Below are 27,044 nucleotides of genomic sequence, written 5' to 3'. Positions count from 1 at the left end.
TAAGTACAATAGACAACTAACTACTAGTTTTGGGTGAGACTACTTTTTTAGTGGGTCTCATCCAAAACAATTAATTGTAGTTACACATTTTTTATTACAATATCCCTCATAGTGACATAAATATTCCAAATATGTTACGGATTAAAGACTGAGCACTAATCCAGTCCTAAGTAGCTAAATGGTGGATTTCCCAAGATATGTACTTATGACTTTTGTAGGGATGTTATAGCTCAGGTATATTGCATTGTTGTTTTTTGGTGTTATCAAATTAACACAGTTGTTTTATCAGTTTCTGTATCAACTGTACAGTGGAGAAATAAAAATAACAATATAAATATACAAGATCTGACTAAAATATAACCAGATTAGGACTATGAAATTCTTTATTTTTACATCTTTACAAAATTTAACAATATTCCATACTACCCTCAATGATTTTTATACTTCTTCTTACAAATTTTCTACTGGTCAAAGTAATGTTTGAAGTCCTCTTCTGAGAGCGTGTTCTTTTTCTTTCACAAACACCAACTGTCTCAAATATTGTTTCTTTCATTGTACACTTTACTTTGGGGGAGACATAACAAGTATAGGGAGCAAGTTCTGATGAATAAGGTGGATTGACCAATGCAGTATAAGCTAGAGTGTTGTCTTGGTGAAGGAACAGTGACTTATTTTTCCACAACTCAGGTAGTCTTCTTACTTATTCACTGAGCATAAATGAGACTTCAAGTTTTTCTATATTTACATACCCAATTCACGTGCAAGATGCTATAAAGTAAAAAAACAATTAATTATTCTTATGACATTCAAATTTTTTTTTATTATTCAAATCAAAAACTTATAAAAGTACAACAAACAAAAATTTGTCACAATATGTCTGCACTCACCGACTAACCATAAAGAACTACAGTGATTGTAATCTTTAGTTCAATTTTAATAATTAGTATTTTTTTATATTAAGGGCTTATTTTAGAGTTAGTGTGCATGGCGTTGACACACATCATATTGTGACATGCGTGTCACAACACTCTGGTATGATTTTTTTAAATTTTAATCAAGATTGTAGTTATGTATTAGATTAGTTATTCACCTTACCAAGGGATCAGATTGCAGATTTCGAAACATAGTGTTACTGATATTTTCTGATCACTAAACAATCAGAAAACAATCAGTTTATCTTTACTGCTCTGGTGAGATCAGTGCTTGAATATGGCAGCGTTGTCTGGTCGCCCTATCAGGTTGGTCATATCCAGCAGCTCCAAAGTGTCCAGGATCGCTTCTTGCGGGTGGTTGGAGTCAAATGTGGATTTGAATGCAGAACTGTGCCATTGGAGGATTTGGGGATTTCCTTGGGTTTGAACTCGCTTGTGAAGCGTAGACAACTTTTAGATGTGGTTTTTCTCCATAAACTAATTAACGGAGACGTGAATTGTCCAGAACTGCTCAGGCGGATCGACTTCCGAGTGCCTCATCAGACCAGGTCCCTTCACACTTTCTGCCGTCGTGTCTACTCAACCAATTATGTACATCACAGCACTATCCCGAGACTTCACAGACTTGGAAACCTCGTCTCCTCCCAGCATGACTTTTTCAGTGATAGTGTTATGCACCTGAAAAAACATTTTCTTTTGTTGTAGACATTGACACCTGGCTCATAGTAATATGTGTATATATTTATTTCTTTCTATTTTTTCCTCTACTCTTTTCTACATGCATACATTTGATTCTTTTTTTTTTCCCTTTTATTGTAATAAATTATTCCTATGTAGTATATGTGTAAGTGCAGATGGATGTATAATTGATTGTATAATTACTGTTACTATTTATTATTGTTGCTATGCTATTATTGTTATTTTCTATATAGTCTATTTTATATGTTATTGTTATGTTGTAGCAATTTATTTTGGCATTGTTAATAATTTATAATGTGGATCATTTTCATTAGCTTATTGTTGGATATAAGAATATCTTATTGTTTTTTCCATGTACTAATGGTGTTACCGTAAATAAATAAATAAAAAGCAAGTGTCCAGAAAAATCCTGTATCCTTCATTTAGAGAGGGTTTGTCAAACCCAAGAGGAATGCTGGATACATTTGAACTTATGACCTGTGTGAAATTCACTAATTTTAACGATTGATGTTCATTATTATTTACACTAGTACATTTTTTGTGATGCAACCAATACCAGTTATCATGGCAAAAAAATAGATGAAGATGTTTTTGTAATGTTTTTCCTACTGTATACATTCCACAAGGATATTGTGCTATATCTTTTCAGTGTTTAGTGAAAAGCCTTACTGTGTTTAATTGTTAACCAATTATAACACGTCTCTATATAGAAAAAAATAATCTATTTACTTTTGGATGTTTTGTAAACTCTGCTGACAGATCAGTCTAATCACTCCCCAATACAATAGAGTGTAATAATGTGATAAAATAATAAAATATTTAAAACAGTATTTTAAAATGTTAAAGTAATTAAAATAATTACATCGTAAATAACATCTTAATGACTTAAAATATTTGATAAAATTCATAATTTTTAAACTTTCCAGTGTTATTCAACCAATATATTTATCATTAGTTTGGAGTATGTTTACTGCAATGAAGCAACAGGGTGTTTGACAGTTGAGAGATAAGGGTGATCTAGTTGTCCACAAGGACACAAGGCAGTGCAAAGGTCAATATTCCTGCCAATAAGGCCCGTAATAACTATTGCTGATAACATCCTTATTATCTCTAAGGGTATAATCATGTTCCAATTGGAATTCAAACAGTTTTTCAATTTTATTACCTTTGTTAAAAATGTCACCTGAAAATAAACCAAAATTACTTTAGTCACAGAATGATGTAAAACACTTTTATAACTTATTGAAAAAGCCACACAAATCAAAACTAAAATGCAGGGAAAAAAACATCTTGTTTAATCAGACACACACACATAAAAGGAGAGAAAAAATTATGTCAAACTCCCCTGCCCATGAGGTGTGAGATGATGAATTTGAGCCCTCCATAATTGAAATCCAGGATACACCACTGATAAGCACCTTTCTTGAATTGTAAATAAACTGTAGGGGCTTCAGGAGTTAAAAGGTTGTTTTTGGATTCGGAACTCGAAAAAATTCTATTGCATATCAGTGTAATCTATAAAGTTTTTAAAAAGAATGTTTTCATTGACATTAAAATGAAACACATGTAATTCATTTCTCTTAAAATCAACATACCAATTGCAAATGAGCTAAAAAGCAATTCAATGAACGGCAATTTAATAAAGTACGGAGTTTCGTTTCAAAACAAAAAACTATGACTTCCTGATGTGTTTGAAAAATGAGGATCTTAGAGCAATACTTCAAATGAAGCAACCTAGAAGTCAGTGGACTTCCTCAGTAGGTAACGTGATGAAGGACATAGGAGTAGTAGAAGGAGTTCAGGTTCCAGTAGAGGGACATTGTCACCACACATCATGTGCTCTTGTGCAAATAGATTGCAAACCCTCACTTATCATGTTGCTAAACAACCAAATCATGAGATATATTGCTCACCAAATAGTGGGAGAAGAGATAAGTGACTACGTCAACAGTAGAAACAACAACCATATATGTGTCCAGACAACAAACACAAAGTTAAAGCAGAGGTGCCAGGATGTCGGCTATAGTTCTGCTTTTAGTCGAGACGGAAAGTTTTTATAATAAAAGCCCCTGGAGACAGCGCTATCAAAAATAACATTCACACTGACGTATGAAAACTCAAGTGGATTTAGAAAGATTTAAAGCTGGAAGTGCCAGAAAACAGTTTTATTTCTTTAACCAGTACAGTTGTAAATGTCACAAGTAGTGCATAGAAAACAAAACTATTGTTAGCAGAAAATATTTTTTTTTAATGGAAATAATGCGCCTATATAAAACACTAATAAATATTTAAATACTGGTGCAGTTTAACTTAAATATCTGTAGATGTAGCTACGTCCTAAGTTCATGGTCAGTTTATTATGTATGCCATGTTGTGAGAAAATGATATGAGCAAGAGGATGCAATACAACCAGTTCCTAAAATTCTGATATGACACAGGTTACATGTGTAAGTTTTACAGTTACAGAAATAAACAATATCCAATTTGAAGTCATATTGCAAAATTGTGCTGGAGTACAGACTTATGTAAAACATAGTACGTAAGTAATATGTGTACGTATGGTTAAAAACCGTATATAACTATTAATGTCCATTCTACTAATTAAAAAAATTTAATTTTCTATAATATTGAAGCAAAAGTATCTATATAAATACACTTTGTGTAATATTGTTAAGCTTCTAATAGGCTGTAAATATGGTAGTAAAAATCGTTACAGTTCTTTTTTCAAAATCTGGATTTTTAAGTAACTACATGATTTTTTGTTAAAATATTCTTAAAAGCTCAATTTCATGAAAAACTTATTTGAATGTTTACCACCTATATATGCATGCCAGATTTGGTCAAAATCGGTCTATTTGTTTGATTACGGGTTAAACACACACATACACTTGTGTATAGGCGTATACTTTTGACAAAATTATTTTCTTGACTTAAGTGGTTTCAAAACGGATATTTTCACTAAAAACAAAATTTAGAGTTTAAACCATCACAATATTTTCTCCTTTAATTACTATGTGTGGGTGAAGTTTGGACATAATATGGAACTTTTATAACCATAACAAAAGAAAAACTATTTATTCTCTGATCAAAGGAGATCAAAACCCAGATGTCTCACTGAGGTTAAGACCAATCATCAATATTCCACAGTGATGTGCTATGTCCTGCCAATCTAGATATTGGCTCTTAGATTGTGCTATGAAAAATGTGACAGTGAATTTCTTTTTTCTGTGAATCTGAAACAGGTGATAACATTCCAATACTAGATTTGTAGTAGAAACAGTTTTAATTATTTTATAAATATACAAAATTAATATCCAAGTCTGTAATGAAATAAATTTATATTTTATTTTATTTTGCATTACAGAGAGACACCACCCATTTTGATTCACATTATAAATTACAGGTTGTTGTATGGAATTGTTTAAAAAGATTAAAGAAAAATGTAGTTTGTTATTGTTAAATAAGACTTTCCAGTAAACTTTAAGGAACATAAGACCAATATTTACATATCAAGTTAAGAATTGTTAAACCAGAAAATTGATAAGATTTTCATGTTAATAATCCTAAGAACTAAAATGTTTAGAATTGTCTCCTTTGTAAATTAGATATTGTTTTAATTTCACTCTTAATTGAATTTAAGTGAACATGTGAAAAAAACAAAGTGAGCTAAATAATATAGCTCTAGTCTATTTTATATAGGAACGATTATGTAATAATTACATAATTACTTAATTATGTCATTATTTTTAAGGAGAGGCTGGTCTTCTCTTTGTCCCTTGGTTACTTTGGGCTACAAATTTTTAAAGCAGAACAAAAATAAAAGTAAATGTAGAATTGTAGGTGCTAGTTGGTCCATTTAGTAGTAAATTAAATTAATTTTTCTATTTCAAGTAATTAGTGACCAGAGAATAACACATTTCCTAGAATTTGGTTTATTTTATTACATTAAACACACATAAACTTGATTTCCAAAAACATACTTATAAAAAGTACCAATGAAATCATATAAAAATATTACATTTCAAAATCTAAATAATTGAACGTAAGAGAATATAGTCTATAACATAATAGGTAATTAAACAAATTTAACTTATAACCTAAAAGCGCATGGGCCCAAATAGTGCAGAAATTAAAAATAGCGGACTCAAAGTACTAGAAATTAAGACAGGTTAGACCTTTGTGTACTGGGCCAAGAATAAAGATGTAATTTCATGCTATAGTTACATTTAGGTAATTATTCAATAATTGTTTGCAGTCATTGCAGAAAGCAATGTGCAATCATGTTAACAACACACCAATAATGGAAGTAGGTGGGACTCTGAACTCTCCATTCCATGTGAGGTATTTTGTACCTCCAACACCCCCCCCCCCCCCCGGTAGTGACCCCTTCCCAAACCTCTTGCTAAATTAACCCTTGATAAGAACCCAGTAGTATTTAGATCTATAAATATTTCTTCAGGATCTAACTTTATCTTAACCAAGTTTCTCGTAAACATTGCAGCTATCTCTGATGGAACCATCTATACGTGTGATAGCAAAGAATGGATAAATTTGTGAAAATGAGAAAAATTGATCCTGTTGGGTTCTTCAAGTCCACAAAGAAAACCATTGAACGAATGACAGAAGTGACAAATAAACATTTCCTGACACCAGAACTATATCTGCGACTGGTCACTCCCAACTGTCCTTTATGGAAAGCCAGCTATGAAGAATGCCCTGTACCTGATCCTTTTTGGGCCTTCTATTGGCCTGGAGGCCAAGCTTTGACAAGGTATTAGTTCTATGACACCTATTTACCTATTTTAACATATGTTTAGTTAAATTTATGATAAAATTTAAATAAATGATTATTGACTACGGAATATATAGTATTTCTGTTGAAGTTACTTATGATATACAGTATATATGATATTATAATGATTAATCAAGTTGTGTTAATTTTTGTGTTTGAAAGACATTTTAGTTATAAAAATATGTTCAATTCATATGCATGAATAGAGAGGGGTTGTAACCCTCGTCAATGCTGGATATATTTTAACATGTGTTAAACACCCATTTGTAGTGAACCATTGCTCTTGTTTGTTTGTATGTTGCAACTTTAACAGCAGACAGAACATTATAAAACTCATACTGAGTTATTTTTCACCGAATGATAATAGCAGTGAGCTGAGCATCTGATTGAAAAGCTAACTTTTGTTATTAACACTAGCCATGGGTTCATCATGAGTGCTGATAGTGGTAGTAGTAACAATAGCAAACAAAAACGTTTTTTACCCAAAAGCGTAGTGTAAAACATAAAAAATAACTTGATGTTCAAAACATTTTTATTGCAACCTTATAAAACTAAAATAATTAATCTTAAACTATTATTTAATTTGTAAACATTTTATAAAGCATAATACAAGAAAAATATGCTCTCAGATGGCCATCAAACTTACGATTTTAGTACTAGATTATAACAATTTTCTGGGGAAGGTTCACTGTATCCTCTGCTTGACTGAAAAATGTGGATTGTGCCCAGGCTTACTGGTAGTGGTAACTCCTTTATTTTATCCTCTTAGTGTGTATGGTTCAATTATTCTACTGTAACAAACTCAAGATCAGAAAATTGTTTGGATCAAAATAGTAGGTACAAGCAAGTTAAATATAAATGAAGTCTTTGGTTCTTGCATAACACATTTGAACTCTAACTAAACGCAGGTTTATTTGTTTTTCTTGAAATCTGTGGTTGGCATTACATTCAGTTTTTTATTTATACGTATGTTCAATGCAGTAGTTCATACCGTACAATACAAACAATGGGGTATTAAATAAGTAAAAAACAGCTTCATGTCTATGTTGAAAAAACATATACAAACAGTTATTATAACATTAATAGTAATGAAAACAATAGCAAATAAATATGGGGTCTAAAAATATTTAAATTGTAACAAATTTATCACTAATAAAATATTATAAAATTTTACTTATAGTTTATTTTAATATAAAATGTACTGTATAATATAAAATTGCAGTTATACAATATATATATTGTACATATATGTATATATAGGTACATATATATACATAGGTTGTTAGTTGTATATTAGATCTCACCTGTCTCCTAACAAGAAAAAGATAATATCTATATTTAGATATCTTGGTATATGTCATTCTTTAATATCCTTATCATCTGTCTTGGCTCCAACAAGAGGGAGATAATATTTAGATTTAAATCTCCTCAACAGTTGAGTTGCTGTGTGTCTATCTCAAACAATGTAATATTTTAAGATAATATTTCATCAAATGCTGAAACTGTTGTCATTCTCAAACAGTCTGGCTGCATACTAATCTAGCAGCAATCAACAGGAACTTGGTAATTATTCCATTACAAAATAGTGTTAAACATATACTGTATGATTGAGTTTACTCTGTGGATATAAGCACAGAAATTATGTGCTTTTTAGTTCAGTTCGAAAGAAATATTAAGTTAAACAAATTTACAACTCAGAGAAAAATACAACAGTGCTATCTACATTGTCACACAGAATTAACTATCACTGCATAATAATATACATGCCACATAATACGTATTCATATGCAAGATTATATGGATGCAAGGTATCTTGTAACATTAAATATGATACACTGCCACTTCTAATGTAGATGGTTATATTAAATATAACATTGTGTGCAGAGAAAGACTGATACATTATTCAGTGCTTGTCATTCAGTGTTTCCTTCAAGGAAATTACAATCTCAAGGAGCCTTAGTAAAATAAACGTTATTTAAAATGTGTAATATTGAGATAAATAACATTGCTTTTTTTATAATACTTGAGCAGTTTGTTTGGAATTTGGCATTGAATTTTGTACAAGCATGTAAAGTTTGGACCCCACAACTGATCTATTTATGAGAATCATGATTAAACCCATTAAAGATTGGTAAATAGATCTTTGAACCATTACATAACACCCAACCATTAGGACTAGGAGTTGAAAAGGTTCAGTAATGTTTATAATGTGCCAATGAATTTGGTTAATTCATAGAGGTTGGTTATGTGGATACTAGTTCTGTTTATAATTATTCTTTTTAATGTTGATTTCTATTCTTCTTCATTATTTATGTTCATTATTCCAATCTTACAATTTCCTATATCTTTGATACTATAAACATGGACTTATATAAGGAGGGCTTATCGGTCTCACGCTTCTCCCTGGAATTTTAAAAGATAAAGATTAAATGATGAAGTATTAAAGTTCCATAATTTCCTGGGAAAAGATTCCCTAGCTCGTATTTTTTGATGGTATTTTATACTTCCTAAACCAACGAGTGTGCCTCCCCCCCCCACCGAAATAATTTTCTATAAACACCTCTAACTATAAAACAACAATCTGTTCCATTTTTCTGATTGGCCATAAGGTACTAATGTGATTGTACTGGTTATTGACAATGATGACCTTTAATTCTTGCCAATAACCTGGAACAATATCCGCTAGGTTGTGTTAACATTGCCTATATATAAACAGGTCAAATCTTTTCCTCCGAGTGGCTTAAATTATGACCACCTAAATATTCTGTCTAATACGAGGTATATCCAGAAAGTAAGAGTACTAAGGTTCACATGACCGAAGGGATTTATTTCAACACGTTGGCTAAACTTCAGTATAGCTCTCCTCCACGAGATCAGTATGTTGAGAACAGTTGATGCAACAATACGTTTCATGTAAAATGTCAATACAATCTCTCGCTAAGTGTGAAATATGTGGCGTCATACAGTACGTTATCTCGTTTGGAATTGGAAAAACTCCGGCTGAGCTTTATAATGAGATCAAAACTGCATAATTCCAAATGATGGAATGGAGAAATTTATCCCCATGGAGTTTGTATCATCTCAAAGACTCTTGCCCGGACTCCACTCCACTTGATTCAACTTGTGTCAGTGTGTCACCTGTTTTGGAACCCACCTCGTGGACAGTTTCTGCTATCAATTTTTGTGATGGTTTTGTGTAGCAGAAATATCACAAAAAATTCATCTACAGTCAATCAGCAATTGTTATGGAGTGCATTTTCAATTTTTTCCAGAATTTCAGTCACAATGGAAGGTCTTTTGCTCCTCTGATTATCATGCACAGAGTTATGACTCGCAACACCACTTCAACATACTCGTATAATTCATAGCTTTATCACCATATTCTGTTTTTACCCCACTATAAACTCAACCAGATTTTTTTCCTTCCAAACGAGATAACGGATGAAGCTGTGTATTTTGCACATGGTGGGAGATTGGATTGACATTTTTCATAAAACGGATTGTTGCATCGACAGTTCTCAATCTACTGACCTCGAACTGGTCTCATTGCAGAGGGGAGAAGCCTACTGCTGTGTAACCAACATGTTGAAAAAAAATTCCTCTAGCATGAGCGCCTCAATACACTTATTTTTTTGATATCTCTCGTATTATTGCATAATAACCTGGTATTTTTCTATTGCAGATATTTAATGGACAATAAAAACATAATTTACAACAAGAAAGTGCTGGACCTCGGTAGCGGCTGTGGTTCTCTTTCCATCGCAGCAGCAAAATTAGGAGTAGCAACAGAGATCACTGCTAACGACATTGATCCTGGTACGCTGCAGAGTTGTTGAACATTAGTTTTTTATTTTGAATGCAACAGGTTCGATAAGAGCCATCTCTCATATAAGTAAGATGGAATAGATAAATGGAACACTGATAGAGTTACACGTAAGTCACAATATAAACACTGATAATTTAGTACTATTTGGCCAGCTCAGTGAAAGTTAACAGAGTGAGTTAATTTAAACCGCTGCCAAATTGTTCTACTGCAACATATAAACTCCCTAGTGTCACCTGTTCTGAGGAAGCCAGTAGGACTGTTAACTATCAAGTGTTTATTGTTGACGTGAATGTAATTTAATTGTTCTTGACTTGAGTGTCTGCTTTCTATGACTACAAAAAGCAGACTTTTAATGTTAGTTGTAAGTGGTACAATGTTTAAAATTATATTTAGACTTTAAAATAATTTTTTTGTGTGACTCTTATTGGTCTGTTAATTTAACTATGCATTTAACATACTTAGCTCTTAATACATTTATATTGCTTCCACTATTTATTTTTAAATTATTATCAATAAATTATATACATTTAATAAAGAGTAAAATCCATAAATTGTTACACCAACTAATGAAATGCTGTTTCATATTTTGTTATCTTTTATAGTTGTCATATTTTAGTTTTTTTATATGGGATTATTGTAAATTTGTAGGCTTATTATAACTTTTTACAGAAATACAAATATTTATAGACTTTTGTTTCAGTTGCTGCTGTGGCGATATCAATGAATGCAAGTTTAAACTTATGCAGTCCACATAGTATAAATATTATAACCGAGAATTTGATAGAATCAGATCCCACTGTGAACAAATTTGACTGCATTCTGGTTGGTGATATGTTTTACAATGAAGATTTTAACACAAAATTAATGAAATGGCTTCTTTACCATGTTGAAAATGAAACACAGATTTTTATAGGAGATCCTGGCAGGTACCCCAAGATATTTGAAGAATGTAAGGGAGCCTTAGAACGTGTCGCAGAATACCCTAACACTGATGAGAATATGAAAATAAATGGTTCCAACACCAATGTCATCAACGTCTGGAAAATGTTCTGCCCTACAGAGCCGAAAACCACTAAAATCATTAACCCTCAGACTATCAGCTGACACTATAGAAATTGAAATACTCAGAAATAACTAATACTCAATAGGATTAACTCTAAAAGTGGCAGTCTGAAGTTCCCTGGATGACCATCTATTTTCGGTTTTGATACATAAATTTATTAAATCCTGTATTAAATAAATATTATGCAACCAGAGTTTTATATATTTTGTGATCATATATTGTTACTATATATCAAATAACATGATATATAATCCACTTAAAAGATTTTCAAACACTGATATCTATAAAAATAATAATATAATTTTCAAAAACATTTATTAGGTATGTTCCAGTTTGGGAAATAACATCTATTTATAAAAATAACTTTTCAATTTTATATAACTGTAAAAACCAAAATTACTAAATTTTATAAACTACTAGCAGTTACCCGCGGCTTCGCATGGTATAAAAACTGGACAATATATCTATGTATTCTTTTTCTATGACATAATAAACAGTCTAGAGATAATCGATAGTCACTCAAAGCTATTCCAATCTCCTGATCCAATTTAGATTTAAGTTTAAAGAACAGAGGTTTGGGATCCTGAAGTCGTAAAGTGAAACAGTTTCTATAAGATTAGTATTTCCCTCCCACATTCCATGATAATTTATTGAAGTTCTTCGATGGCTTCAGTAACAATAAGAGTTAGTCTTTTTATGTCAATGACGAAAGTGTATCGTACAACTAAAAAGTTGCTGCGGTTAATATGGGTCTGTTCTGGTCATTTAAATTCACCCCCGGTGTTTTGGCATAATAAGTCGCCCGCCATTATCTTTTTATTTTCATTAGCAATGTAAACAGATGTTTCAGAAAGTTTGTTGAATTATAGCTGTCAACAGCTGTTTAGTGCCAGTTTAATTTGAATTATGAAACGTTATTATCATAACATTCGAATGTAAACAAACTAATTTTTCAATTTGAATTAGACTTTATTTGGTGAAATGAATGTGTTATGGGTGGTAAAAAGCACTCTAAATGTTAATTCAGACTAAAAGCTATACCTGTTCCAAATTTCAGCACAATCCGTACAGCAGTTTCAGCATGATTCGAGGACAACCTCCAAACATTCATCGCATTTGTAATATTAGTGGGATAAATTGCTGTATAAACAAGGAAATATCATTATACAGCAATCTGGAAATTAACGTTCATGTTATTTAGTCTCTTCAAAACATTTAATAAATTTGGCTGCTGATAACTAAAAAATTAATTTTTAGTAAACAAAAACTTTAAATTTATCAGTGTATTTATAACTATTCAATAATTATTCCAAGATATACATTTTTTAGCAATTTATAATGATGAATGAAGAAATTAAAATTTTGTTGTGAGCAGCATTGTATGAACAAATATAAAAATACTAATGATACAAAAAGTTAACATTAAAAATCCTGAAGTTTTTAAATATAGCATTTGGTATAATGAAAATACTGTGCAAAATTTAACGTATTTTTATTAAAATATTCTAAATGCGTACACTTTAAATATGAAGAATTTGGCATTTTAATTGCATGTTTAATAGTAATTGAATTTAGAATGAAACAAAAATGTATGTGCAATATTTACAGTGCAAAAAGATCTATAGTGATAATAAACATCAACTTGTTAATAACACAGAAAAAGATGCTCGTTACATCAGTTCAAAAAATTATAATGGACGAATAAATTAGTGTTGTATTAGACTACAATTATTTTCAACTAAAAGAAATTGCTCACAAATAGACACAACAGGTATTAAATCAAATTACAGCTTTTGATCTTTCTTCAGGTGTAAATAAAATGTATCAGAACAATTAAACATAAAAATTATTATACCATATTCAAAAGATCAATAAGGCACCCCACTATTTTCTCTTGGTTAACAGCAAAAATGTTTTGAATGCAAAAATGATGACTAAAATTCCATCTGCTGTAAATCATAATTCCTGCAAAATTGACAATTTGATCTACTATAACAGTTAGCATATTTATAATGCTGTTATCTGGTATTTACTACAAGATCTTATTATGTTTGAGTGATTTGTCATAGATCCTCATTTTATTACGGTTTATATTTGAGAAGTAGAAATTACAAATTATCTTCATTTTTTAGGAATTTTTGTACTAAAAGGTGACTGGAAATATTTTATGGATGAAAAGATAGTATCTATTCTTTCCTATGGCATATAGTCTATTTTAGTCACTTTCAGGGTTAATAGACAAAAAACTGGTTTAATTATTTGTCCATATTTTGGTTTAATTATTGGTCCATAGTTTTTCTTACAGTTCACGAACTTCTCTTCTAGGTATTCTTGCAATTGATGATTTACTTTTCCATTTTAATACTTTTCTCTAAACATGCCCAGATTTAAAACTTTGATGCACAACTGTCAAGAATTTGAGTACTACAATTAGATTTTTGTAAATGTATTTCTTCAATAAAAATGTAATGCAATGCAACCCACGATATAATCTTGTGGACCATAGTGTGACTACTTTTGAAAAACATATGTAAAAATGCTTGCTTCGAATGCTTCGTACGCACATTTTTTCATAAAATCTGTTTGGAGGGCAATAAATAAGACAAGATTCAAAATGTAACAAATTTATTTGCACTAGCATATAACACATTTGTAAAACTGGAATATAAGTATATATACAAAGATACCACACAGAGAAAAAATACATAAGTAACTTACTGTTTTCTTAGTTTATCCTGGTATAACTTATCGCTTTCCTAGTTTATCCTATTGTTACAATTCTATCCTTCATCTTCAAAAACTGAGATTACAATACTGTACTCTTCTGCCACTGTACGCTAGCTATTCTAGCAGAAATGTAGACCATCAGGTTGGCTAAAGAGCCAAAGCTGAATCCACTGCTGTGTCGCTTTCACTGGAGGAATACTCCGAGCAGCACACTATACAAGTAGGCCTATTACGTTGGCCATACGTAATGAAGTAATGACTCCCATAAGTCCTCATCTGGAATCAAAACGCACTTGGTCTTAAATTTGCTACAATACATACAGCTACTTGATTACATAAGAATAGTTGGTATATAGGCTAATACAAAACAAAACAATAAACCTCTTGAATGTGCATTCACCAAAGCTATTTTCTTATAGTTAATTTGTTTAATTGTCAATTTATTTGTGCAATGATTTTAATCTTAAAAGGATGAATTTCAGAGATAATGGTGTCTGAACATCTATAAAGTATTTAATAAAATGAAAAGTTTGTCTGAAGCAAAAAATAAACCCCCCACAGAAGTTAATATTTACAACATATTAAAAATTGATTCAAATATAAACAGTCCCTTCATAAAAATTAATTTTACAAAATAAAGGTTTAGGAAACATTTGTGTCAATAAATAACAGGTACAAAGTGAGTGATTTGTTGAATTACAACCTCAAGCTAGGATTTTAATGTGATCAAAATCATGACTAACACAATATTTTAACACGTTAGAAATGTACAAAACATATTCTATGGCTTCAACAAAACGTAGTTCAAAACTAGGCCTACATGAATAAAATTTGACACTTACAACATATTTACAGAAGTGATCATTTAGCTGGAAGCTTAAACACAGGTTGTGTGACGAATCCGGTCTCCACCGAGTGCAGTATCCGGTCAAGCTCTAACTCCAAACACAAGATGTGATTGATGTTCTTGTGGATCAGGATACAGCTGCAGTCTGCGGCTCCTACAATCTCTCTCAGTCTCTCCATGCTGTCTACCTATTGGAGAACAGAACAGGTTATTAGAGCTAAAGTAAATGGAAAATAAACATGAGACATTACATATGAAAACCATTTTCACTCATAAAACATTTTAAATGTTGAAAACGCATGTAGCAGAGTTATTACATTGTAAGAGAATGTTGATGTCACTACAAGTGGTATGGCATATTTTATCTAAACATTCAGCTTCTTCTTATTCCATGGGGTGAAGAAGAAGACACCGTTTACGATTAACTTGGTTCAATTGTTTATCATAAGGTAATTTAAGCTTAAAAGTACAAAATTGCACAACTTCCAATCTTTGAATATGAGTATCCATTTTACAATGATTTTAGACAAGCCTACTGTTTATTTTTCGCACTTTAATTGTAATACGGTTCACTAATACCAAACTCTGTATTACGCTCAAAAATAGTGTAAGTTGGGTCTTTTAAAATTGACAATAAGTTTGGAAAAAGTATAAGGGGTTGTGATATCTTAGTTCAGTCACCATTAATTTGCCTTATAAAACCTCGACTTAGTAGGTAACTTTTAGTAAAAAATGAGCCTTTTCAGACACAGTATCTTGACATTTATCTTTTTGTTTTAATTTACATGCAAAATTGTCTACATAGGATATTTGTCAATGTTTTATGTGATGTGCTCAATATAGCTACTGTACGGCTACAGATTTTGAAACATCTTATGAAAATGGCATGATTATCAAAAAAATCTTACAACTAACAAATTGTATGATTTAAGAGAAAACAATCGTAAGTTGACATAGGCCTACCTTGATGATAGCAATATTGTGCTCATAGCAGAAGGCCTGCAGTAGAACAGACTGGATGTGTTTTGCTGAATCCCTCGTCTGAGGCATCACACAGAATAGTATCTGACTCGGATCCATCTCTAACATCTGGATTGCGGGCCTTAGACCACAAGTGATCCTATTTTCTTCAGCAGCAACTGTGAGTAATGAGGTTACTGCCCGCCCCACTCGCTTCATTTCCCTGCAACAATAGCATTATTTTTAATCCATTATATATGAGAAGTTCATGAGAATAATGATGTTTTAAAATTAATTTTACATTTCATACATAGGCTATTGCTAGTGTTTAGTCTACTTCAAATCTTGAATCTTATTATTTTGTGAAGATAAAAAAGTGTAATCAAATTAAGTTGAAACTTTCTTATTTTTGTGATTTGCCTTTTTATCTAACTTGTGTTCTCAATATAGGCAGCAAGAAACTCATTAGTTTGAATTTGTGATCACAAACAGACTTAGCCCACTCAAAATAATATTTCAACATCTAGCCTATTTTTTACTTAACCGATTAATAAGATTTTAAATTTAACATGGCTTGCCTACATAAACTCATCATTTATCATCTGTGGCTTTGATTTCTATGAAATAGGAAATTTGCTCTCTCTTGATTTATCTGATAGGCTATATAGTTGTTCCTTTAAATAAGTAACAACTTTCAAATTTCTTGATCAATGTTTCTAAGCATATAAGAATGACTTCTTGCAAGACCTTGGTACATATACAAGAAAACTTAATGATACATTACTTTTCAAATGCAATGGTAATTGACATATTTGTTTGCTTGGATTTAATATTAGTTTATCCTACTAAAGATTAATAGGCTTACCATATTTTTATATCTGTACTTTTCGAACATTACTACATACGGTAACTGTATAATTGAATACTTTAAAAGACATGTAGTTTATAAATATTACACAACATATATACTATAAATGCTATTAGGCTAATTAAAAGAGACATACTTTCATTTTTTTGTATTTAATTCATCGTTTATAACAAGAATATTAGTGAAAATAATAGAATATTTAGTTCTTTACTATGTTGACTTCACTTTTTACACAAGACTCCAAAAGTCTTACAAAGCACAACTGCCTCGTTTCGACTTCTGCAGCTTCCATTCCCATTGAAGCACTCTCGAGGAGGTCATGGTGTAATATGATTTGGATGATGACATAGCCAACATTTTAAATGATACTTATCAAGTGTTAAGCTTATCTTTCAGTTGTAATCAGAACATTGATGTTCATGTACACATTAATTGTGTCAACACACATCTTCCTTATCACTATAATGTACAATCTCAGTTGTGATAAAAAAAGCTTAACTGGGAAATTACATTAAATAATTTGGCTTACAAAAAACTAATAGATCTGTCTAATTCTGATGAATTGATAACGCTATGTTACAACTGGTAAAAATATTAATTGTAGTTTGAATGAAACCGAGTTACCAGTTAATGTAATACCAAAATAGCCAATAATGCTATAAAGAAAATAACATTTTACTAACTAGGTCTACTCTACAAAAATTTGGTTTTTGAAAAACTTACTTGTTGTTCAGCATGATGGGTTCGTTGGCCAGAGTTTCAATTCCCATTTTGTGTTCACTTTTCTGTTGAAATTCACTGGTTGAAGCAATCTTGAACGCACTACGAACGTGAAAGTGATAAATTATTACGATATTTTATCACTTTAAAATCTTCACAGCACTGCACCAAAAACCGCAATATTGTGCAATAACAACAAATTGGCCGAACGGAACAGACAGTGAAAAATCACACAGCAGCACAACACAACCTATCACCAACGACTGCTAGAGTAGAATGATCACGGACCAGCGAGTTGCGGTGGTAATGTGAAATGCCCCCTCCACGGCTGGCGCCTCGCCATGCTTGTCGTGGAATGCGCGCCGGCTCCCCCCTCACAGTTTCTCAGAAACCAACTTGGATATTCCTCCTATCCTACATAATCCTTGAAAGCCTGGCATAGACCGTTGAACTCGTGCGCATTCCACCCAAGGTTGATTTTGTAATTCATTGCAACATATACGGTAGTTAAAATGTAGAATACAATTTCAAGACAATTACTAAATTTCCAATGCACTTTAGTAGCTGTAGGGCATTAATTTAACGATTACTTGTTAATTTTCCTGCAATTTGTAGGCACCTAGTACGTGATTGAAGGACGTAGTGTTCAAAATAAGGATTTAAATTTTGTATTGTTGGATATGTTTATTCCTATTTGGGGGTTCAAAAAGAAACACACATTGATAGATGGAGTAACCATTTTCAAGCCACTGCTTATGCAGTGTAACATTTAGCTAATTAAAGCATTTACCACGTCTTGTCAGTGACGATCTGTATTTACTAGCCAATGAGCCGTAGTATGTGATCGCAAAGAAAACTGGTCATTATTCAGCGATGATTGATTACAAAATTGTCAATAAGTCAAACCATTTTAAATTCCAGTTATGTTGCAAAAATGTATTTAATAATTTTCTACGACAATTACTAAATTATAAATTAACGCAAAATGTTATGAACAATCTTTCAATACATATTTTAAAGTAGTTGTTAAAATGAATTAAAACAGTTCAATACCTCTTTATAAAACCTCTTTTTATTAAGGTTCGAAATTAAAATGTTACAATCGTAATTTTTTGAAAAGCCAGTTTTATTTGAACTAATTTTACAAATATGTACTTACTACCAAAATATTCCTAGAGGATAATAGACCATCTAAACTCAAATATCCAGGTAGGCCAATTTTTGGAATCGAATTTATTAATTTGAAAATGGATTTGTATTATTTGAGATACACAAGTATTTATAAATAAAATAAGACTTTATAGCAATAACAGTGCCTGCCACCAGACATTCCTTTTGCAAGTTACAATAAAAGATTTGCGTTAGTAAGCATAATAGGAGTGCCATATCAATATGGTTCAAAACAGTGCGATTGATGAGATTCATTAGAGCATAAACACTTGCTAACCAACTGCTCCGTTAGAGAAAAGCGTTGCTCTCTGGTCAGAGTCATGGTTGTTATATAACTGTGTCGTTTATATTTGACAGTTCTGAGAACACATATGCAGTAATTTGTTTAGTATAACCCGAGGTTACGTTACCAAGGTTGTCGCTGAGGAACAAATGTTGACATGTTTTTGCCATGTAGTCAATACAAAGAACCAGTTAAACATTTAAATTTAGAGTAGTTTTTAAAACTTCTAAGCTGTATTCTCTAATTGAAGATATGTAAGCTAAAACTAAATTCAACAGCTAAATTAACAGTCCAATGCTTAGTTTTAATGTTAAATACCATACCGTACTTATTGTAATGAGTAGAAGATTTTAAATTGCGAATCTTTTACTGCTATTGACGGCTATTAATTTAAATACAAAATGACAAGTTTTGTTCAAAATGTTCACAGTCAAAGTCTCCTAAAGACCTTAAAATATTTCGGCATCGGGATCTAAGATGCAGTGGAATATTTTCAAGTTCGGTTAGTTCAGAGAATATCAACTCAAACTTCTAGTGTGTAAAAAAATGACAATCCATATTTATTCCCACTCTTTATTCTGCCTTCCTTACACATAAATGCACAGTTTTCATAAGCGTTCTCTCTTGCATAGCATTATTCTAACGGGTTTCTGTCGCACTTTCACTATCAACCTTTCTGTCTCCAACATTGCAACAATAAGACGTGTACCCTACATGGGTTGTAAGTTTGGCGCTATTTTATCATTGTAAACTCGCTCAAAAATAAAGTACAACCATGTTAGATTTTACGCTAAAGTAACAATGTCAGTAGAACATTGCTTTAACCACAAGAGCTATATAAACCAACGCCCGAAATCAGTAGTGCACCGAAATCTTCTCTGGGAGGTATCCGGAATACCGGGGAGTCGAGAGCATAGAAACCCTCGATAACAACAAGGGAGTTAGGGGGTCCTCCCCAAAGAAAATGTCGAAATATTAGGTTCTAGAAACGTTATTTTATAGTAATTCTAAACTAATAACTGGAGGGCAAAGATCAAGCCAGAGTATATAGCTTACAGTAAACCAACTGTACCACCAACCATCAGAAAGCTTATACAGGAATAATTAAAATATTCTGAAACACACACAGTTTATATATGACGTATATTTCACTAAAACGAAATGTAATTACAACATTAACAAAATTTTGTACAAAATGGTTCAGTTTAAATCATAAATCAAGACCGAATCTAAATCTTGATGTTTAATCGCGGATCAAAAAGTATAGATATTCGAGTTTGAAAGTTGACTACAAACTACTTGATAGGCTACAATAAAGGGAATTACCGTTTATTAAACTTTAGTTCGTGTATTTCTACGTTTCTACATAGAAAACTGTTCACTAAAACAACGAAAATATACCGGTTTTGGTGCTCTTCAACCAAACTGCTACTTTGAAAATTCATATATCGGATGTTTATGCTTTGTTTTTGTTTTTGTTTTTGAGGATGGTTGATTTGAGAAGTTATCCTTTTAAAACAGTTTATTTCTGCTGTTACAGTAAATGTTAACTTGTAACAACAACAAAACAAAGAAGGCGGCGTTAATTATTGAAGGGATTTATAACGTCTAAACATCTTAATCTGTAAATATTTATGATACATTCTTTAAATTAACGTAAAATAATTACACTGTTGAATGTTTCTGTGATTTAAAAGATGTAACGTAGATGAAACCACATCGCCTAATGTGGTAGCATATAGTGCAATTAATTTCAATTTAGTTATAACTTATAAAAAACGTGCATTCACCGAAAAGTCACATTATGACGACGTGTTGACAAACTTCTGTTTGTTGTTCATTAATATTCAGTAACCTACATAACACTTGAGCATTACAGAGTGATGTGAGATTAGAACAATTAAGAGGTCAAGTAGGTCATGCACGTGTCAATTACTGATAGCTGCAGCAACCTTGACAATAAAATATGCTACTTTATCCTAACCAATATGAAGGTCTTTTTTAGTTTTGATAGAAAATTACGCATTCTAAAACTGACCTCTAATCAAATTCATCTTATTTTCCTTGTCTGGAAAGTACACTTACTGTTAAAGATAACTTTTATTCAATGGAAAGTAAGAAGGAAAAATAGCAGGAAATTACTGGTGATAAGATTTAAATAATATTTCCTGTCATAAATTTCGCTGTTTGCAAGTTCCTAAACTTGCATTTGGGCATTGAAGGAGTAATAGGGAAATAAATAACTGAAGGAAAGTAAAGCAAGTAAGCTATAAGAAGTATTGTGCAGAACTAATTGGTAATTAACAAGATCGATTTATCCTATAGGAAAAATTGTTCTGTCAACGTTGAAGTAAGTTACAACCAACAGGAAAAGGAGGCCTTATATTATTAAATTGTATTTCGTTGTTTTTCAGTTTTGTGTTTTTTACTAGCATACGAGTAGCTTAACAACACAAAAAGAACGTTGGAGAGGTGCGTTGGACCGTTCCATTATTGTGAGGATTACAATAATATGAGTAATAATGGCCTTTACTTTACAATATCAACTTAAATATAACATAAAGTGTAACGATACTTTTCTTGAGATTGTTCTTCTTCGTGCAATTATATTCACTATTCTGTGTAGGAAACTTTTGGCGTTTCACGATTGCCTCTTATTACATTAGGTCATTGGGTATCAATCGATGTCTATTAATAGATCAGCTTGGCGTATCGGCGCAACAGAACAGTTATCATCCTCTGCTCCCCTGATAGGTCAAGCGGTGTTAACAAGGCCAATCAATCTGTTACATACGATACGTGCGACCGAGTTGTTGATGTGATGATCTAGCGGTTCATGTGACCTTGACGTGTAGAGGTCACTGTCTCGCTAGTACTGCCTGCTAGCAAGCACGGGAGATGTGAAACGATAACAGCAGGTGAAGGTCGGTTTGATTCATGGCTTTGTGAAGAACCTCTCCAGAGTTTGTTGACACCGAAAATTATACTGCGTTTTATATCTTGATGCCGCATACCGTGCTTCGTGAACAAAGATAGAAGCTGCAAATTGATAATATGATCTGTGTCAGAGGAATTTAATCTTACTACCTTATAACTTTCAGATTATCATTACCCCCACAATATGCATTGGGCTGCAATAGAAAATGTAACTCGGGTACAACGAATATGACTAAATTAAACACAAACATTAAAGAAAGTAATAGAAAACTTCGATCTGAGTTGTATTCATAGGTCTTTAATTCCATTTAAAAATCAAAATCACGAAGTGACATACCCAATAGACCTTCAAACGAGTTATGAAACACCCAAAACAGTACATATAACCTTGTCATTAATTTAGGTGAGGTGTCGCCCCAGGAGGCACATGAATGAAATATTGTCCCAAAACCAAAATAAAAAAGTAATGCACATAATATTCCGGGATGAGAGAGCCAATTTATTGTTCAAAAACTTAAGAACAAATCTAAATTTGCTTAAAATGTATCATAACTGCTTGTATTGGGAGTTGAAATGAAAGAGCAGTTTAGCACACTTAAAACTAATTTGTAGACGCATAAATTTTAGGACAAAGAGACTAAAAATTAATGGTGATTTAAAGATATTTTCAACATATCTCATTGGCTGAAGCTAATTCACTATTATTTATATTTATGGTAGCTGGTATTACGTGTGTCAATATAAAAACATATATCATCTAATATCAATATATCATTTGGTATTTTAAAATCTTTCACTACTTGTCTATTCCGCAACAAATACTACTGATGAACCATTTCATTCTACGGGGAATTGTTTTGTACCAATTTCACAACAAACTAGATATGTTCTTGGTATTCAACACAAATTGCTCTCCTCTCTTAAATAAATATATAATTACAATAATTAAAAATATACTATACGGACTACCATTTCAGTTCCTAAACAGTATTATTCTATTTCTCCGAAATCACTAATATCACAGATTACAGATATCTATAGTCTGAGTTAATATTGTTACCCAACTAATAATAAAACGACCACATTACGTTTAATCTCGTCTTGTGGCAGGAATAAGCAAACCATTAATGTGTAAAGTGAGGATTTCCGCCAACAATTAACGTCATCTGCAGTGTTTACTATCACTTCGGATGGAGGAAACTGGACAAGGAAGACGGCACAAATAATCTGCCAGCGCTCACCATGTCTTCACAGGAAAACCCGACATACCTTGATACCAGTGCTGCACACACGAGGGAAGGTGAATCCCCGATCTACGGGTACATCACTTGGTTGAGCAAACAAAATTGTCCGTTTTCCCGTTCTTACTCAGCAGCTAAATGAGAGAAAATCTATGTTTATTTTGGTCAAAACGATTATTTACGTTTTACTTTGTAATCTCCGTTTTAGTTACCATGCCCATTTTATCAGCTTCAGTCTTCAAAATATGCTGTCTTCAAGTAACACGCTTCTTGGTTATTGGGAACAACCGGATTTGATTGAGTAAATCCAACCTATTGATACCGAGTACGTTGTATAACGTATGGTACCTCCATTCACCAAATCCGCCTCGGCAAGCCACCGGCTTGTGGTGACCTGCAGTTGGTAATTCCCCGCTGGATCCTGCCCACTTTCTCCGCTGCCACCGGCAAGTCGGCAAGGTCGTCTGTCTCGGCACCGGCAAGATGTCGAGTTAGTGGGGCGAGGACGCCGTCGTACGCGGATCGCGGAATCACGTTATCGCACCCGCTCACCTGCGTCAGTAGCACCTCACAAATACGTCTGATTCTTGATAAGTGCTAGAAAACATGTCGGGAAAATCACACTACCTTGTAAAAGCCCGTACTCTTAATTATAATATAAGAGGTAGTGGATTACACTTTTCTGGGTCCCTAGACACAAAAAAGTTGCCCAAACCCTAATAACATCGAGCTTCTCCATAAATTGTAAAACATACATTACGCATAAGAATGTATAAGTGTGTATAATAATAGTCTACTCAATCCAGTCATGATATGATTTAAAATGGCTAAATGCTTTAATAAATTTTTAATTTTAAAATTAAAGTTTTCTTTATATATTTCTCAGATGTTCATGCCTTATTTCCTTGGGGTTTCTGTTATGTAAATATAATATAGCAAATTGTAAAATTATGTGTAGTTAAATGCAAAATATTTATTGTATATATAATGCAAAATATATATATATATATATATATATATATATATATATATATAATGTTTTTTGGTTGTTTATCAAGTAATTAATGTATGATGATACAATGTATTTGGAATTTAAATTTGTGATACGAATTTTCATCTCCACGTATGCATTTTTAATTAATAGTTGTAGTATGTGTTTATATGTTTTTTTTCTTACATTTTCCTCTCAAATAGCTTCGGCTACAGGGGATAAAAAATAACTGCATTGTAAACAAATGGTTATTTTTGAATAAAAAAAGTTTGAAATCCAAAAAAATTTGAAATCCATTCCTCCAACTTGGAATTATTGGTTACAAACTATGTTTTGTGTTTGTTAACACAGCCATATTTATTTTGGAGCCATAAGACTCAAAACTGTAAGCAAATTAAAAGGGGTCTAGATGTTCTTTAAGAGTTGATTTTGAATAGGCCTACATGTTTAATTAGTTGAAAAATTGCGCATTCAAAATCAAGAAACATTACAAAATCCCTCACTGTTATTACTTGGGTGCAAGCTAAATTAATGGCATTCCCTAATTACCTTGCGTCACCACAACATAACTACAACCTTGACTATTATTCTTATCGTTACCTAATTCTGGTTTCCTTTGTAAACTTTCATTGCACAAATTGGAACAACGCAGGCCTATAACATTATACTGGACTTTCCTTAACTTGTGAATTCCGTTTAATGTATTGTTATCAACTTTAACTATTCTTATTATTTATTGTAATTTAAAAAAGGGAATCCACTATTAAAAATTCTGTTTAACTGGCATTGCCATTTTTTAGGACAATTAATCACTAAGCGAATCAGTGAGTGGTGTTTCATACATGTGAGTTTAGGTCGATAAAATAATAAATGCGCAATTGTAATGACGTATGAAACTAAATATTTAAGGCAAAAGCCTTTAGAACTTGATTTAGAACCTGACACCTACGAAAATGTCGAACTGAATAAAGGCGAGCAAGCCGTCACTTGACGTAGATAGACCATCGAGCGGATCTGTTGAGTACTGACGTCAGAACTATGACGTAACGGCGCGGTGGTTCACCTCACTTCCAGCCTTCCAGCTCCAGCAGAGCGCGAGGCCAGCCGGCTGGAACAGGGTCTGGAATTCCCAGGAAAGTCTACAAAGCTCTTCAGAGCCCCAGACCTCCAGTTCCAGGGACTGCGTTAAAAATTAATCTCTTCCAGGAGATAATGCTTTAACTAAGTCTTTCCATGTTTCCTAAGAAATGGGTTGTTGATTTATTTGCTCTTCTCGGGACCTGCATACAAGATAACAATCAAATCACTGAGATGAGAATTTCCCTGTTACGTTTTTCAATTTTAATATCATCTTAGTTGAAGAGTAAAATATACTGTGTTGATAATAGCCGTATACCACACAACCTATTCTCCTAAAAGTTATTATTTTATAATATATTTAGTTTTGTGTTCAAATATTGAGTAAAAATACCAAAAACATAATTTGACAAATTGTAATGAAATTCAAATACCCAGACTTGTTAGAAACTGTTAAATTAATAGTTAACGATATCAATTTAAGCTGCTTATCTTTTCAGTTCGGAAAGTAAGTATACAATATGTGTAATGTTTTAATGTCATATAGACATAGAATTAGGTATCCCAAGGAAAATATTCCTGTCTCAACACCAAATATATCTCTTGTCCCTGTAGGACTATTCGCTTATAAAAAACAACATTCTATTCAATCAATCGGACTAATATTTCGTATCGTTCCATTATAATTTATTCACTTAAAGATCATTTTGTACACATACAAACTTTGATGAAGCATTCATTAGAAAATGGATCACCGTGACTTTTCAAAACACGGCTGTCCAGACTAGGGGGACCTTGAAGCAAAATTTTGTAAGCCCATGTAAAAATTATGATAACCACTGGACTGCTAATCGAAAAGTCAAATGGCGTAGTGATAAAAAAACTGTTAGGCTTTCTCAACTCATTGCGTTATAAGACTGATCGTAGTAATTAGCGGTTTAATGTTACCGAGGTCACATTTCCATATTACATTTCGCACACTTACCCATGTTTTGCGTTTAAAACCAGCTTGACAGTTTTTTGTCGATGAGCTGTATACTGCAGCCGCAAAGGGTATTTTAAAATGTACAATTTTTAAGCGTCGCGTTACGTAATAATATAGCATAGGCTACAGGTTGATATAAAGTCTCCTACTGCTAATTTAACAGTCGAAGATAGAAAAATATTACTTAGACAATGTTTCTAGATAAATATTGCCTACTTTTTGATACATTAAATATTTTCGAGCATTGTATCTTGAAGCGGAGGCGCCCTCAACTAAAAACGTTCAAATAGTAATCCATAAAGTTTAATTTCATAACAGTGTTAAAAGGTTAAATATGATAAATTAAAAGAAACCTTTTCAACATTACTTTATACTCTGTTATGTATGACATTTTGTCTGGAACGAATATCACTGACTGACTAAGTAAGTACCAAAGTTCCAAAATAATAAAAATTATTTCCGTGAACTTGACGAACACAGATCTTGTCTTCACGAAGATCCACGGTGATTGATTAACAACGAATGTTGACCACGAAATGGCGCTGTCTTAAACTCCTTGACCACGAACCTGCCTAAAACAATCGCAAACTAATCAGCTTTAAGCCGTGACATTAATTAATAAAATAAAAACTGCTTCACCAGAAGGGTTGGACACATACAACTTCGTTACTGACCTTAATCATGAAAAACAAAAACATAAGAACACAATTACTTCTATAATAATTGTACTGTATTATTCGATAAGATTAATATTTAATAAAAATAAAATTTGACATACACATAGCTTACGTTCTCTATAGACATAAAGAGTTTCATGAATATTAATTACCCACAGGCATTTAAATGGAATAGAGACCTTAGAAAACTATAATACTTAGACAGGTAGTGAATTATAATACAACAACGAGAAATAGTTGCGTTTGAAA

At 32.2% G+C, this 27,044-nt stretch overlaps 2 protein-coding genes across 2 annotated transcripts; one reads left to right on the top strand and one right to left on the bottom strand.

Moving 5' to 3' along the window:
• Positions 1–6,184: 6,184 nt before the first annotated feature.
• On the top strand, positions 6,185–11,505 carry LOC124355140 (electron transfer flavoprotein beta subunit lysine methyltransferase-like). The gene is made up of 3 exons (XM_046806113.1): positions 6,185–6,402; positions 10,106–10,239; positions 10,950–11,505. The coding sequence occupies exons 1-3, from the start codon at positions 6,191–6,193 to the stop codon at positions 11,351–11,353; spliced, it is 750 nt and encodes a 249-aa protein (XP_046662069.1). The 5' UTR covers positions 6,185–6,190; the 3' UTR covers positions 11,354–11,505.
• A 2,415-nt stretch (positions 11,506–13,920) lies between these two features.
• On the bottom strand, positions 13,921–17,797 carry LOC124355136 (growth arrest and DNA damage-inducible protein GADD45 gamma). The gene is made up of 4 exons (XM_046806104.1): positions 17,438–17,797; positions 15,850–16,069; positions 14,882–15,074; positions 13,921–14,315 (listed from the first exon to the last, which is right to left on the bottom strand). Exons 1-3 carry the CDS (start codon positions 17,482–17,484, stop codon positions 14,901–14,903), a joined length of 441 nt encoding a protein of 146 aa, XP_046662060.1. The 5' UTR covers positions 17,485–17,797; the 3' UTR covers positions 13,921–14,315; positions 14,882–14,900.
• Between the last annotated feature and the right edge of the window lie 9,247 nt (positions 17,798–27,044).

This window comes from Homalodisca vitripennis, chromosome 2, assembly GCF_021130785.1.
Source record: "Homalodisca vitripennis isolate AUS2020 chromosome 2, UT_GWSS_2.1, whole genome shotgun sequence".
NCBI lineage: Eukaryota > Metazoa > Arthropoda > Insecta > Hemiptera > Cicadellidae > Homalodisca > Homalodisca vitripennis.
This window is presented reverse-complemented; position numbering and strand designations above follow the sequence as displayed.